This window comes from Epinephelus moara, chromosome 20 (assembly GCF_006386435.1).
Source record: "Epinephelus moara isolate mb chromosome 20, YSFRI_EMoa_1.0, whole genome shotgun sequence".
In the NCBI taxonomy this organism is placed as follows: domain Eukaryota; kingdom Metazoa; phylum Chordata; class Actinopteri; order Perciformes; family Serranidae; genus Epinephelus; species Epinephelus moara.
The window spans coordinates 29,467,837-29,484,081 of record NC_065525.1 but is presented as its reverse complement, the minus strand read 5'-3'; the positions used below and the strand labels follow the sequence as shown (position 1 = coordinate 29,484,081).

Genomic DNA, 16,245 nt, shown 5'->3' with positions numbered 1-16,245 from the left:
CCACCTGGCACCCTGTTTTGGGCCAAATTTGGCCCACTGGCCACAAGTGATTCAACTTCATAGGCCATGGAAATAACATGCTGGTACTCTTAACTGGGGCGCTGTTACACTTTAATTGGGATGTGCAATACTTTCGAAGGATAGAGCTGAATAATGGTCTGACTGGTCTGTGCAAAGACACAACTTTGGATTTAATCAGTTGCATGTAATATTTCACATTGAGCTGTGGGGTATTAGCATGCTTATACAGTCATGGCACTTTCTGACAATTCATCACGTGCTTGCTTATTCTTGGAGCTAAAATAAAATCATTTAAATCTCTCTAAGAACATAATTATGAAGCTTTTTTTCTTTACATGTGCGTAAAGGTATCTGTCATACATTATAAATCAGAGGTAAGCTGTGTGTGTAATATGTTTGTGAAATGTCCTTAACAACTCATGTCAACAAACAGCCAGTCAGAGGACTGAGTGAGATCATGTGGAGACTATCCCAGAAGTGTTAGCACCTGACACACCCACCCTACTGCATACTGTGTACAGAGGTTACTATGGATACTCAGTTCAAGGGCTTGACACTGAAAAGCTTGCAATCAAAGCCGTGTGAGGTTCACAGGCAGAGCGAGTGAGCATTGTCAGTGGACAGGAGAGGGTTTCTGCAGCAAGGTACTGTAAGAGAAAGTATTGTGGAGACTCCAACTATTAAATCAAAACATACAGTAGCCTATGTGGTGTTTCTTTTCTTTTCTTTTATACAGATACCTGTTTTTAGGGAAAGATGTGTGTTAAATACATTCATATCAAGAGGGGATAATTCTGTAGATCACAAGCACATTGTAATGATCATGCAGTGTTAAAACTAGTTGTTGACCATCAAGCGAGCAGTGGAAAAATCAAGACACATGATACAAGAATAGCCACTCACCTCGAGTTGCCACCCTTGTGTGAAAATCTATCCCTGGCGCTTGGGCAGGGAGACACGTAGGGAGATGAGGACTGTAGCCTCACCCACACAAAGGGAAGACATAACTTGGATCTAGGAAGACACTCCAAAATGTTTACACCACCATACAGGAGTTCAAGTCCATTTTCTCTCACGGACCTCGACATGTGGGACACCAAATCTCGCTTTTCAGCTCAGGTAAAACCCAGATAAAGTCTTTTTTTCTGTTTTAAATGTGTAGCTGTTTTAAAAATGTGTTTGTCTTTCTTAGACCTCAGCATGGTGTGGCATGGCAACTGTCTCTGGGACAGGGTTTCTGTCCAAAGTCAGCACAAGGTGAGAGGGAAACGTATACAATTTTTAAGCGACGGGGACACATTTCAAGTCAGGGTGGTGTAATAACTTCTGGCTGATATACTGTATGTATTCCAGCACATCTGGGAGCACTGGCGGCTTCAGACAGGATGACCCAGGTCTTAAGAAGTGGCAGTCATTGTCCCATCTGGCGCTCGAGGGTGCTACACGACCATTCCCTCCATCTCCAGGGGCTGAATTAAGGGCCGCTCGAATTGAAAGTAGCTTCAGACAAGCAGAAGGGGTGCAATGGCTGCAGGATGCTCACGAGCGTTTAGACACTCATATGGACCGGCTGAGGACCAGAAATGCAGAGTTGAGCTACAACATAAATACTGCACAGCTGCTTGACATGAAACATAAGGTAAGTAAAAATAAAAAAATATTAAATTTAAATATCAGTGTAACAAATTCTATGACCTACCGTTATTTTTCCTTGCCTTGCCACTGCTTGTTTTGGTGGGTTATTTTGCGCTGATGTGTTTCACAGCAGCTGTCAGAAGAGATGGGTGCTCTTGAGCAGGAGAAGGAGGCAGCTGAATTGTCCCAATTTGAAAAGAGTCGGCAACGTGCAGAGCTTCGTGAAAAGTAAGTGCAGCAAAAGACATGGAAAGGAAAAGATTGAAAGCCCTCATGTGAATCTTAAGTGCTATATCGTAGGCAACTAGACTTGCTTAAGTTTCACCTCTCATCAGTTCTCAGTGAACTGAAGAAGCCTCTTGGATGAGAGGTGAAACGTCTTCAAGAAGCTCAAGCAAGTCCAGTTGCCTACGACACAGCACTTAAGATTACCTTGACCTGGATGAGTGAGAATCTTCACCAACACATCCTCATGTGAAATTCAATCACAAGGGTCCTACAGCTGGAGAAGGACGTGCAGCAGATGAGGTCCAGTTTGGGCAGAGGAAGCAATGATCAACCAGCTGAAAGAACTCCTGGCTCGCTCAGCAGAACATTACCACTGAGTCAAGAAGACTTAAACAAACACGTGTGTATTCATGTATTCTGGAAATAGATTTTTGTTCTGAACGATGTATTATTCTTCATTTTGATTGCCAAACACACTTTGATTCAGGAGAGGCAGAAAGGTGACACAGAGCTGTGCAGGCTGAGAGAGGCTCTGAGAGATGCTGAGACGAGAGCAAAGGCACAAGAGGAAGAACGAAACCAGGCGCTTCAGAAACTCCAGGCGTCTACAGAGGTCTAAGAGAATTCTCAAAATTTACTGTTGCTTCGTTTGTATGAAATCACAAAGTTGTCCATATTTACACCGTTAGGCTGCATGTATTTTGTTTCTACAGACACAGAAGACGCTGTTGAATCAAATCGAGGAGATGAACCAGAAGCTGAGCCAGACAAAAGAGAATCACTCTGAAATGCAAGAACAGCTGAGTGACGCTAACAACAGGATCAGCCAAGCATGCCTGGTCAGCTGACTCTGATTCGATGTTACCTTATTCTTCCGGCACATTATGCCATTTCATAACTGAAGTCACACCATGAAAATTGTCATTTCTTCTCCTCAGGAAAAAGCCATCTTGTCGACTCAAGTGCTAAAGCTGGAGGATAATGTAAGAGAACTGAAGGCCAAACTGACAGGGGCTCTGTCTGACAAAGATCAACTGATTAAGGTATCGTATTTAATCTCCAGATTGTTTATAAGCAGATCTTGTCATTCAAACTGAAGCTAAATCACACAACAACAAACAAGATCAGGAAGTAGTTCTGATTAAGGGAGAAGTTAAAGCTCTCAGAGAGGTTAAAATCTTCAAGTGGACATATTTTTGTTCAGTTTTGCTTGTACTGAATCCTTTATGAAATGATCCCTGTTGTGTCTTTACATCTGGTAAATGAAAAGCTGATACATGAGCTTGAAATCATGAAGGAGAAGCTGAGAACTTCACAGTCTCAGCTACAGGAGGCAACAGCAGAGAGGGCCACCAACTCCAAACAGATCACAGATCTGGAGGCTGAACGATCTCAGCTGATCAGAGACAAAGACCAACTGTTGAGTAAACTTAATGAAGGTGGCCATGAGGAGTTGACAAAGATGAAAGAAAAGTGCTGCCAGCTCAGGTGAGATGTAAATGAAGCGCCATTTTACATTTGAAGTCATGCAATGTAGTACAATTACCCTTTCTTCACTGAAACCCTTCAACAATTTATCCAGGGAATCTGTTGAAGTTTTGGAATTAGAGAAGCAGAATCTGCAGGATCAGTGTCTGTGTCTGGAGTCTGAGGTTCTTGAGACGGAAGACAAGCAACACCTGCGAGAGGAAGAGCATCGTAAACAAGATGCAGCGAAATTGAAGAGAATCGAGGAGCTAAAAGCTGTGGCCTCACACTGGGCAGAGAAATGGCAAAAGGTGGCTCTGACCCTGCAGTCCACGCAGAAAGAGTTAGACGAACTCAAAAAGAACAACTCCAAAGATAAAGTAAGACCATCCATTCAAAATAAACTTTATACCACATCAGCACATTTGGATGCATCTAACTTTAAAAATCAATTTAATTTCAGCTGCAAGCAGAAGCTGTGCGCCTGGCAACTGAGAATGACAAACTCCACAAAGACGGCCAGAAAGACAAGTGAGTCAATATTATAAATCACAAATTCCACTGATCAATTGCTGTCTAAATCTCACATATCTTGTTTTGGTTTGCATATTTTCCTGTTTAGAGAGGAAATTGAGAAACTGCGGCAACACAAAGCTAACATGGAGACAGTGCTGACCAGAGCCAAGGTAGAGTACCCCTCAGTGTTAGCGCACTGAGATGATGTCATTGTTAAAGGTCCAGTGTGTAGGATTTAGTGGCATCTAGCAGTGAGGCTGCAGAACTGAAACTTCTAAAGCCATGTAATCACCAAGCAGTATGGTACAGTTCAGTTGAGTTTTGTAATCTTTTGGCTTGAAACGTCACTCTGCATTAAAATCCTTCTAAACGGGAGCTACTTTATGTGCCGACTTATTTGTCTTTTACTTTGCCAGAACTAAAACTTCTCTCATGTGCTAAGCCTGTAGGAGATATATGGTGGCAAAAACATGAATAGACCTATCTGGAGCCAGTGTTTGGTTTACCCATTCTGGGCTACTATAGAACAACATGGCGGACTCCTCAGAAGAGGACCCGCTCCATATGTAGATATAAACACTCATTTTAAGGTAACGAAAACAAAACAGAAACTTATTTTCATGTGATTACCAACTAATGAAAACATAGTTGATGCCCCTAAATCCTACACACTGGACCTTTAAATGTAATATATACTGTACTGGTTATTTATTAAATATGTGCTTTTTAACAGACTGAATCAGACTCACTGCTGAGGGTTGAGCTTGATGCATGCAAACAAGAGCTGGAGCTGGAGAGGAGCAGGAGTCGGGCTCTGCTTCACAGACACAAAGATAAAGGTGAATGCACTTCTTTTTCAGTCGTCTGTGGCACCTGCAAATATTCTCAACAACATTACTCTTTGGGATCGACAGGAAGGAAATCCAGGTACTCCGAAAAATATAGAAAAACAAGAAAGGAAATATTAAAAAGCCTTTGTAGTAGTGGCTAAATCATAAAAAAGCCAACGTATTTCGACCACTGCAGGTCTTCCTCAGAGCTTTCAAAACATACAACATAGGTATGGCCTCACCTATACAGTGGCAGGAACCAATCAGAGGACCCATATAATGGCATGGCAGGTGAAACAAATAGACAGTAATGAAAAAATAACAAGTTAATAAAAAAAACAGAGTGACATGAGACACGATACCCAGAAAAAAGATCCCTTAGGCGTCTTTTATTACAGCCTATGTGGAAAAAGCCTTCCACACATGGACAACTCAGACAGCAAATAACAAAAGTGGTGTTGTAATTGATAAAATAATTTTGTTTATAAGGTCTGTTTTTGTTGACATGCATGAAATGTTTAGTTTGCATAACATTGTCACAAAGACAACTGTACTTTAGGATTACTCTGAAAGTGCAGCAAGTGTTGTTTTATTCTTTAAACAAGAGGGGGCGTCAAAGTGCTCTGACCTTGTATTCCCAGGCGGTGAGGCCTCTGTGCACACTGAGGACACAGGGACACAAACAGAGTGAGTGGATTTTGATGAGATTTTCATTTTTGAAATGCGCCGTCAGCAAACGCTGAAAATGAAATTCTGTGATCTGTGTCTTTATCGTGTACTCTATCTGTTTATCAGCTTATCAGAATCCTCTTTGTTATGGAAGCCACCATCAGATTCCCACAGCAGCCAAAACAAAACCCCACAGGTAACGAGATGTTCCTCCCTCGCTGAACTGAATTTGACCCTCATAATAAGGGGCTTTACCTGACTGTTAACTTTCATTATTAATAGGTGTGTTTACAAAGCAGTGAGGTTCAAAGGCTGAAGCAAAAACTGTCAGACAGAGAGAAGGAACTGAGGGAAAAGTAAGCCTTCTTTGAATAATTGACAAGTGAGTTTAAAGACTGGGAAGTGAGTGTGTAACAGGTTTTCATCCTCACTGTGACAGGGATGAAGCTTTGAAGAGTCTAGAGAGGCTGAGAGAGACAGAAAAACACGAGGCCCAACTCAAGATTTCTGCTCTGAAACTCAAGGTGCAGTCACTACACCCTAAACACGCAACCTCATTATGCCTTGAATTAAATATTTCATTGATCTGTGTTTCACAGAACTGTTGAATAGGGAATTAACCAGCACATCTCTTTGTCCTTTATCATCTGTTTCTCATGAACGCTCATGCAAAAGGCCTCTGAAGATGACCAAGATAAAGGAGGCCTCGCAAATGTCTCAACCACTGACTCACTGAGGGCCCCACTGGAAGGTATGAGCCTGCGTCTGAAAAAAGCTACAGAGAATAGCATGTTGACTTTCCTCGCTGGCTCAGCTCTGAAACTTCTTCCTCCATGTTTTCAGAGAGCAGGAGGAGGGTGAAGCAGCAGCAGGAGGAAACTCCGACAGTGCAGAAGCTTCAAACACTGAGGCAGCGCTACCCGGTAAAGTAACATAACAGAAACACCTCTAAAGATGGCCTCCTATAGTGATGAACATATTAAATGACAGACTCCTCATCTGCAGGTTAAAGATGAGAAGCCAGCTGTCTGTCCAGTGAGTGTAGAGACGGACCAGCAGAGGAGGATGATCACTGAGCAGGTATGTGCTGCATGATGCCAGCATGATTTCTGTTTGTTTTTTATCTAGCAATGTGGCTCTATGAAAAATCTACTACTTTCAGACTAAAAAAAAATCTCATTAACTATTGGATGGCTTGGTCATGATATTTAATACCGACATCAGTGTCCGCAGAGGATGAATCTTAACGACTTTGCTTAAATTCTGCAACACTGTGACGTACGCATTGAATGAGATCCTCATCAGAGGAATATTCTGTATCTTATTATATTTATAGTTAAAGAGTCTGTTTAAGGAGCGAGAAGGAAAGGAGGTGGGAAAGATCGACAACAGACCAGCAGCAGGTCAGACTGGAGCCTCCTCACTACAAGACTGGTCCCACACATCTAGAGCTGCCAGGGTAAGGAGCCTCTCAGCAACTGACATACACTGATAGAGATTAAATGGATTACACCAATGTGAAAAAGTGCAGAAAGAACTTTTTTTTTTGTTTCCATTCAGAATTCAGCGGACAGGAGGAGCTGGCATCAGCAGGGCTCTGGTCTGATGCCAGTGTTCGAGGAGGACGAGGAGGGCAGTGACTGGCCAGCAGAGGAGGCTCAATCTGAGGAAAACTTCCACAAGCAAAGCCAACAGGTTTTAAAGGCTTAAATTACACTGAATGGAAGGGTTACCATGTCAAAACCTCATAAACAAACAGTCTGAGCAGTATATGCAACAGCTAAATGACTAAAACATCAACATTAAACCTCCAGACACCACAGCAATCAAAAGACCATCTGTATCTGCCTGTCTGTGCGCTGGTTCATAAATAATATCAGCATCTGCAGCTGATACAAATTAATATCATTGATGGCATAAGCTCACCACACAGATTATATCATAAAATTAACTACCCGCACATTCATTCATCACACACACACACACACACACACACACACACACACACACATGTGCACTAATCCCAGCTTCTGCTTTAATCAAAGAGCATACAGCGGCACACAGGGAGGGGTGTCAGCCTGGCTGCACAACCACTCAAACTCTGTGAGATGTAGTTTAGCTATAATCTCACATATGACTCTTTCTACTCTGCAAATAATCGGATTTGAAGCTGAGGAGTGAACTGGTCAGCTGGAGCACATCTGACGGCACCGTAAGAGGATAGGAAAGAGTTACTGTACGTCACTGTCGTATACAGAAGGCCAGTGACAAGAGGACCAGTCAGTAACATCCACAGATAGTATGATCATGTCTGTATCAAAGACAAAGAAAGTTACGAGTGCTTATACATAAGAAATTGTAAATTCCATCCTCCAAAAACTACAGACATGCAACTAAAAATCAAGGTCCTAAATGTTAAACAGCAAGTTGCACTTTACAATAAAATTATTTTGCCCTCTAGCTTCTTTTTGAAAAGAATTATGTGAAACTAATCATTTAAAAACATTTATTCAAAAAAACAGAGAACACATCTGCAAAAAAGGTCTTAGCTCTCAATATAAAGATGAAATGAGAGATTTGAAATCGTTCTCTCCTCTGCCAGATGTCAGCTATGAACGCAGAAATCTACAATCTGAGGGCAAAAAATGAGAATCTGCTGCCAGGTGAAGTTGTGCATGAATTAGTGTCATAATCTAGACGTGTGCTGTGATCTGTGCTGTTTGTAGTTTTGGAGCCTTTGGCAAAATCACACGATTCACTTTATCTCAAACAGGGACATATCCACAAATACTATATACAATACTAAACTATACTAAATAATATGGAGCAAATTGTTTCATAAAAGAACAAGCTACTTTTCTCATCAGTATTGGTTGATAAGTCCCTGGTCTTAATTAAATTCTCTTCTTTCATCCACCTCTATCCTCTGCATGTGTACAAATACAAAATCGATTTGACATTTTGGAATATTAATCTTTTGTGTAATTTCTCCTGATTTAGCAATACTAAGGCCCAAACAGCCTACCCAGGACAAGTCTCCTCACAGTTCAGATGAGACTGACCTGCCGCAGAAGACGCCACCTTTGCTCTGTCCTGACGGAATATTCATGGCTGAGCTTGTAGATATCTGTAGCCCTGATGAAGATGAAGAGGAAGGAGAGGACAAATGAGGTGTTCTGTTAAGACTCACTCAGTTGATACAGGGTGCTGCACCTGCCGTATTTGTGCCTTATAACTTAAACTGTATGTTTGTTACTGAAAATGAGATTTAAGGACTAATTTACTTCAACAATTTAAAGACCAGATTCTGCTAAGGCAGGGATACTCACCTTGCTTTGCCCAGGGGCCACTTTTGCAAAATGACAGGAGGCTAGGGGCCAGTTAATGAAACAACATTAATATTAATTGCCTGTTTATAACCTTTCGACCTTTGCTGTCCTCACCTATCTTTGCCAGGAGGCAAATCTAGCCACGGCAGCCCCACACAGGTCAGATGTAAGTGGAATTTGGGAATATTCATGGCTCAGCCCCGATCTCTTTCAGGAAGGCCAGGGGATCGTCCTTAGCACTTTTATTTTTGACAAACACGCTCTTTTTTATGCTTTTTTTGTGCACTCTGGCACCTTATTTACATTTGAGGTACAAAAAGAAATCCCCAGTGTGAATCAACTTATTTTTATTGTGGATTACAAAATGGTTGGTGAGCCAAACAGCACCCTATCCCAGTCCAGATTTTGCCCATGTCCTGTAACCTGAGTATCACTGTGCTGAGGTGAATGCTCCAAACAATAGTGTTAATAAAAATTCACCAAGCTACCTCAGGCAAAAGTGTGTTTTATTTATATGACATGATATAATTCTTCACATCATTTAAACATTCAGAAAATCCCACAGCCAACAACATTTTTATCTTTAAAGAACAGTAAAATTATAAATGTATTACATGTTCAAATGAATGACAACGTGTATTTTAGTTACAAGGACTAAATACTGGAATAATGCTTCAGTATTTTTCAATAAAGATCAGTTCATATACCTTCATGTTTTCCTTTGTTTACTAGAAGAGAACGATTATAAGAGACAAATTGTACAAGATCCATATAGAAAGTCTGTTCTGGGTAAATGTCACAAACAGTCTGTATAAGCCTGCAAACTGAACTTACATTGTGCTGTTCCAAAGGTCACTGTGTGCACTTACTGTACCTACCTATGGGAGAATTCACAGGTTGATACACTGAAATAAGGCCGTTAGAACTGTCAGTAAACACATCATTTAAGTGAAACATTAGCTGTATGCATTTCATGGCAAAGGTGACCTGTAATAGCTTATTTTAGGTGCACATGGAGTTCATACAGTGCCTCAGGACATTACAAACAGGACACCTGTGTCAGAGATCTATAGAGGCTCTGGTTGCACAGTGTGCCAGCGTGCCTGCTCCACCTGCAGGCTGCACATGTCCCTCCAGTGAGCACGTCCTGCGTCTGCAGCCTCTGCTCCGATCAGGACTCGACCAAGGACTTTGTCCTCTGAAAGGACCTGAGTTTGTCACACAGGAGCAGGAGTGAGGAATTCAGAGTTACATTACAGATATATGCAGTTATTTGTAGACATGCATTTTATTCAGGGACTGTGAGCTCACAGAGCGACCCTTACCTGCATGATTATGAACTCAAGCATGAGGGGCAGCTGACTGATGTCTCCTGGAGGCAGGTCAAACAGGAAAGAAGTGTTCCACACAGTACAGGATCCTCCTTCAGTTTCTTTGCTGCAGATCACGACTCCTTCATGATGCAGATTGATCACCACCTGGTGTTCTGTACACAGGCACATGCATGTTATACAGTATGACAGAAAGCCACTTGAGAAAACTGTGTTCATTCTAGATCTTTAAACCTAAACTTATAGGTCCAGTGTGTAGGCTTTATGGGGATATGTTGGCAGAAATGGAGCATAATATAATAAGTTTGTTTTCTTTAGTACATAATCACCTGACAATAAGAATTATTGTGTTTTTGTGACCTTAGAATGAGCCATTTAAATCTACAAAGGGAGCGGATCTTCGTCCATGGAGTTTGCCTAGCTACACCGCCATGCTTATACAATAGCCCAGAACGGACAAACCAAACACTGGCTCTAGACAGGGCCATTCTTGTTTTGGCATGAGCCACTGCATTTAGCAGGCCCTTTATAAACATGAAACTGCTTAATTCAGTGGGTTTTTTTTACCTGTTTAAATCACTGATGCCCTTTGTTTTCGAGAGGAAGAGACCTGTGAGGATAAATTGGCTCCTGGTAAAAGCCTCCTGAATGATTACCACTGAAGGAAGTTTCAGCTGGTTGCAGTCCTAACTGCTAGATGCCACTAGGTCGTAAAAAACTCAGAAAAATTAATTAAACTGCAAGCAGTGATGAAAGGGCCCTTGCATCTCTGTGCAACTCGGGGGTCCTGGTAGGATGCCAACTGATGCTGCTGTTCATTTCTGTGACAGTCAGACCCTGCACGCAGGAATGAGATGGTATATCATAGAGTGTGGGCGTTGGAATGACCTATCTCACATTTTGTAGAACTTTCTGTGGCCACTATGTGGCGCTGGAGAACAAACTAATTATAGCTTACGTTGCTGTGAATCAATTGTGGACCCCGCCATGCAAATTTCAGGTAAATCAAAAGATAATTGTCTGACAAGTCTTACTTCCTGGTGCCAGTAGGTGGCGCAATCACCATGACACCTACGGTGCATGTAGTTGGCTTCGAGCTTGGAGCCTCATAAAATGTAAAGTTTGGGGAAGATTGGACCATGTATGCTGGAGTTACAAACCACTTCCTTTTTGGTTTGACGAAAAGTCAAGCTTTGAGCAGCTTTTGATGTCAAACGTCTTTAGATGGTACAGACAAAATTTGAAGTCAATCGGATCAAATCTGTTGAAGGGCTTTGTTAAAGTACAACCTCTGGAAAAGGCCAAAAAATGCACAAAAAAATCCACATAAAATTCAAAATGGCTGACTTCCAGTTGGGTTTAGGGTATGGCTCCAAGAGACTTTTTGTACGTTTTGGGATGTTACAGGTGCCTGCCAAGTTTCGCACATGCAGGTGAAACCAGCTTCAGGGGCTGCCTGGTAGAAATTCAATGGGGGTGCTACAGAGCCATTTTGACATCCGTTGACCAGACCCACATCAGATGTAAATTTTCCCCAGTTCTGATGTGTGTGCAATCACAAAAATGTGATTCTTTTCAGAGAAAAATAATGGTAATTCTTTCAGTTTTCAGGCCCTAAAATCAAACCAATGACTTTTTTTTCCACTGTCACTGTTTCTCCTGTAAATACAGCATACAGTGTGATCAAGTAAAACATGGAGCTAGGATACATAAAATAAGTATTTATCCCTGTCTTTATCCATAGTAATGCTGATATGTCTGCTCCATGAGCATACATGTTCTATCTGATATAAAACAAAAGAGATTATCCAAGTACAATTCATGCAACATAATGTACATGAAACAGATATCATAACATCTAATGGCTCTTTACACAGGATGTGCTGGTCTGCAATAAAAGTAATGCCTTGACAGGCTAATGCCAACAAAGATTAGATCTGTCAGATCAGAGATTCAGAGGAGATTGGAACATTTTCCTGAGGATTTTGAATAGTAAAGGATTAAACCACAATGTCATTAAAAAAAGGGATGATCTCCTGCTGCATTCAGGTCCTGTAAGACATCATTTAATCCCCTAAACATTAAAAGCAAACATAGGGAATTATTTTACCTCTGCCCCTGAAAGACAAAAGTTAGTTCTGCCCACGCACGCTTACATAACACCTCTATGCATGATGTCCTTATGGGATCTCTGTTATCAAATACACATTTGGGCAAATTCAAGTGAGATTAAACGCTAGTTTTTACCTGCTGCTGCAAACGTGTGAACGAGGCTGTCTAGGTTATCTGCTCTGAGGACCGTGGCTTTGATGCGATGGCCCAGAGGCTGATACTGAAGCAAAATGAAGATCTGTGGAGGACAGCTAAGCCCCTTACACATCGCTGCATCCTGTGGGATCAGAGTCTGCGGTCAGAGAGCAGAGAGGGAAACCTTGATCAGCGGGACATGCAGCATGAGGCTTAGTAGTAAATGAAACGTACACAAATCACTGACGGAAAAAATAATGTGTTACTGACCACAGGGATCACATGTGCAACAGAGCGAAACAAAAATCAAACATAACAAAATGCAGACTTTTGTCTCATCCCCCTTTTCCTATAATTTTATCCTCTACGTAAGGCTAGATTATCACAGTCTTCCCCCAGACCCTCAGGTTCACTGTTTGGTATCATAAAGAGAGCCTGAATGTTCATCATTGTGCTTTAATCTTAAACTTAAAGGTCCAGTGTGTGGGATTTATGGGGATATGTTGGCAGAAATTGAATATAATAATATAAGTATGTTTTCTTTAGAGTATAATCACCTGAAAATAAGAATCTTCAGGTTTTTGTATCTTACAATGAGCCATCTATATCTACATAGGGAGCAGGTCCTCGTCCATGGAGTTTGCCATATTGCACTGTCATGTTTCTACAGTAGCCCAGAATGGACAAACCAAACACTGGCTCTAGATAGGGCTACTTGCATTTTGGCATCAGTCACTGTAGTCAGCAGCCTCTCTGAGACAAGAGCATCGGAAAAAGTACTACTTTATTTTAACGTAAACTGCTCCATTCGGTGTTTTGACTGGTTTAAATCACTGCGTTCCTTTGTTTTAGAACAGAAGAGACCTCTGTGGATAATTCGACTACAGGTAAAAAACCTCCTGAACAATGAACACTGAAGGAATTCTAACTTTAACAGTTTCAGCTGGTTGCAATCTGCAGTCCTCGCTGCTAGATGCCACCGAATCCCCTAAATCTTACACACTGCTCCTTTAAGTCGTAAAAGTGCTCAAAAGGGGCCCAGCAACAGATTTTTGCCTCCGGGCCTCCTAACGGGTTAATCTGCCCATACTTCTTTGTCTCTTAAAAATAAAGCCAACATCTGCTCACACATTATAACTCAATACACAGTTACCTTTTTCAGCTTCCACTTGTTTGGGTTGAGCTCTTTTGTGAAGTGAAATGGATGCTCTGCTCTCCAGTCCCTTCCTCCACACTCAGCCTCCAGTTCACCCAGTGTGGTGCCTCTCATGCTGGGAGGTTCCTGTGTGTATACGGCTACTCTCAGTACACACTTTTGGAGCTCCTTCACAGAGCTCACCTTCAGAAGCAGCACCAGGCTGTGGGTCTCGGGGCTGCTCTGTGCAGAGGCCTGTGTGGGACAGGGGTACAGAGGCGGCAGGCTGCCCAGCACAGACACGTCCTCCAGTCTGTGTGGTGTCCCAGTGAGGCTGAGGATAGTGATTGCCAGGGTTTGCTGCTCTGGAGAGAAGGCCATAGTGAAATGGAGGCAGGGTTTTGGTGATACTGGCTGTTGGCAGCTGGCACTGGAGCCGTAGCTCAGTGGAGCCAGCGGGATCGGTTCTTCAGGCATAGAAGGAGAGACAGCACTGGGGCTGGTGAGCCTGCTGTGTTCATTATAAGATGTTTTATCTCCAGTCAGCATGCAGCGCCTGTGCAGGGCCTTACATGTTTTGGACAACAGTCCCAGTTTGGGAAATGTAGGCAGGGCAGCAGGACTGGGATCTATGGGTTTATAAAGGGGTGATGTTAGTGGTGGCGTGCTGAGGCGGCGCAGGGAAAAATAAGACTTCTGCTGCTCCTTCTGTTCAGAGGCAGCTCTGGCTCGTTTAGAGGACGACTGAGTGCTGAATTCACCCTCTGAAGGGGTAGGGCTGGTGAAAGTGGAGGGATACTCCACTGTGTCTCCATCCAGCTCCTCGTACTGCTGCCTGGATGCCGCCGTCGCTGCTGAGGGAGGCGGAGTCTGAGTAAAGGTCACAGGTTCAGCAGGAGCCGGTGCTGACGTCACAGGATCTTTGTCTGTCACTGCACATATCTGACTTGTCCTCAAGCACAGAATACATCCCAGGACCAAGCACAGACAAAAGACTGTCAGTCCGACCAGAAGAAGAATTTGGAGGTGAACTGCAGACAAAAAGAGAATAATAAAATCAGTTTAGAAGCAGTTTAGAAAATGTTGTAATTTATTCTCATGCAACCCCTGAATTACATAATACAGAACATGCATTACTTAACCCCATTTGCCTGAAAGCTTAGACCCCATGTTTCATATTAAAGTATTGTTAAAGGAGTAGTTCACATTTTTCAGAGTCTGTCTTGAAACAATATTCACATGACTATATGTACATTGAATATATATATCCTACAAATAACTCCTTGAATGTATATAATATTTTTACTTTTTAAATTTTATTTCTATTTTACCAGAAAGTTCCTTTGAGGTCAGAAATCTCATTTACAAGAGGGACCCTGTCAAGGTAGCTGACTATTAATTGCGTCTGATTTGCGCCTTACTGCTAGCTTGTCTTTGTATTTTGCACCTTACCACTATTTCGTTTTTAGATTTGCTATATATTTCATTTCCTATTTGCCATACATTTGCATATTCTGTCATGTTATTTTAGTCCTTGTGTACTGCACTCTTTGCATCTGCACTCCTCCAAACTGTATTACAAACACTGCACAGCAATTTACTTTGGGATAAATGAAGTTATTTGTTATCGAACGTAGTGACCTCTCAAGAAAAACATATGCCTCCATCACCACATTTTTTACCATGTCCTCACATACATCAATGGATGTAAACGTTTCTAATTTTAGATCTTTTTGCATTGCTTTTTTTGGAAAATGTATTATTTAAGACTTGAAAACCTGAACCCATCCTTTAAGACCATACCTTCTAGATGTTTGGTGAAAAGGACCTGCACCAGGAGCCAGAAGAAGAGTACGACCATGATGCCCTCGATCATGCCCTTACAGCAGAAGAGCAGCACAGACTGCCACAGAGGCTGACCTGGGTACTCCTCATCATGGTAAGGCATGGTGCCAACAGTGTGCTGAAGGTCTGTCAGAGCCTATTTTAAAACATCCACACGTAGAATCCCAGAGGTCCCGGCGAAGAAGATCATTTGCTTGACTCATGAAAACACATCCTGGCTTTCAGTCCTGGAGATGTCTCCCCACATGATTCTGCCTCAGTCAGTCAAAGCCATTGTTTTGGAGTGCTACAGCCACAAAGGCACAAAAAAAATCTGTATCCCGTTAAAACATTTTTCAGGTTTGAGCAACAAAATTTGTAAAATGCCTGCACATTACATGATTTCAAGGATTCTTTAGCAGCTGTAGGTGCCTTTCGGTGTCCAAAGTTGAAAAATCACCCTGCTGTCCTAACTTGCTGCATACAGTATATTCCAGTCTTTGTCCCAGGACTTATCTGCAGAGTGACTTGACTGATGTTATTCCCCCCTGGCGGGCGGGGGCCGTGGGCGGAGATATCATCTCATAATACCTCTAAATTGTGCCTGTAGCATCTTTCTTCTACAGTGGTCCAGATGCCATTCCAGCAGTGTCACTATAGAATAAACTATCCCAACAGTAAATCCTGCAACCCATCCCCCGCCCTCACTGACCCATGAGCTCTTATCTCCATTAGTATAACCTCTGTCGTAGGTCTGCTGGCTGCAGAGTTCAGGAATTAACTCTCAATGCAGACTCTCTCTGCTCTTCATCTTCCATATACACACTGTGTTCATCTTTTCAGACCTAATCTGACGTGAAACAGGACGACATATTGTGAAACTACCAGTACAAGTTTGGTCTGTCACCAATGCAATTAGGAACAAAGCTCAATTGAATTAAGATCCAGGACAGGAATTGTTTAAAAAAAAATCAACTTTTAAATGTTAACTGGTTCAGTTTCTTTGTTACAGA

At 42.1% G+C, this 16,245-nt stretch overlaps 2 protein-coding genes across 2 annotated transcripts; one reads left to right on the top strand and one right to left on the bottom strand.

The window, feature by feature from the left end:
- Positions 1-1,008: 1,008 nt before the first annotated feature.
- LOC126408120 (interaptin-like) lies at positions 1,009-8,986 on the top strand. Its single transcript, XM_050073497.1, has 24 exons — positions 1,009-1,140; positions 1,214-1,278; positions 1,375-1,660; positions 1,787-1,884; positions 2,149-2,284; positions 2,372-2,497; positions 2,598-2,723; positions 2,823-2,927; positions 3,155-3,372; positions 3,467-3,731; positions 3,815-3,882; positions 3,974-4,037; positions 4,601-4,706; positions 5,339-5,384; positions 5,493-5,562; positions 5,649-5,722; positions 5,806-5,890; positions 6,042-6,117; positions 6,210-6,289; positions 6,372-6,446; positions 6,703-6,825; positions 6,927-7,061; positions 7,969-8,029; positions 8,367-8,986. Exons 1-24 carry the CDS (start codon positions 1,054-1,056, stop codon positions 8,534-8,536), a joined length of 2,745 nt encoding a protein of 914 aa, XP_049929454.1. The 5' UTR covers positions 1,009-1,053; the 3' UTR covers positions 8,537-8,986.
- A 172-nt stretch (positions 8,987-9,158) lies between these two features.
- On the bottom strand, positions 9,159-16,201 carry LOC126407950 (uncharacterized). The gene is made up of 5 exons (XM_050073262.1): positions 15,212-16,201; positions 13,427-14,439; positions 12,274-12,430; positions 10,021-10,181; positions 9,159-9,903 (listed from the first exon to the last, which is right to left on the bottom strand). Exons 1-5 carry the CDS (start codon positions 15,354-15,356, stop codon positions 9,763-9,765), a joined length of 1,617 nt encoding a protein of 538 aa, XP_049929219.1. The 5' UTR covers positions 15,357-16,201; the 3' UTR covers positions 9,159-9,762.
- Positions 16,202-16,245: the final 44 nt, after the last annotated feature.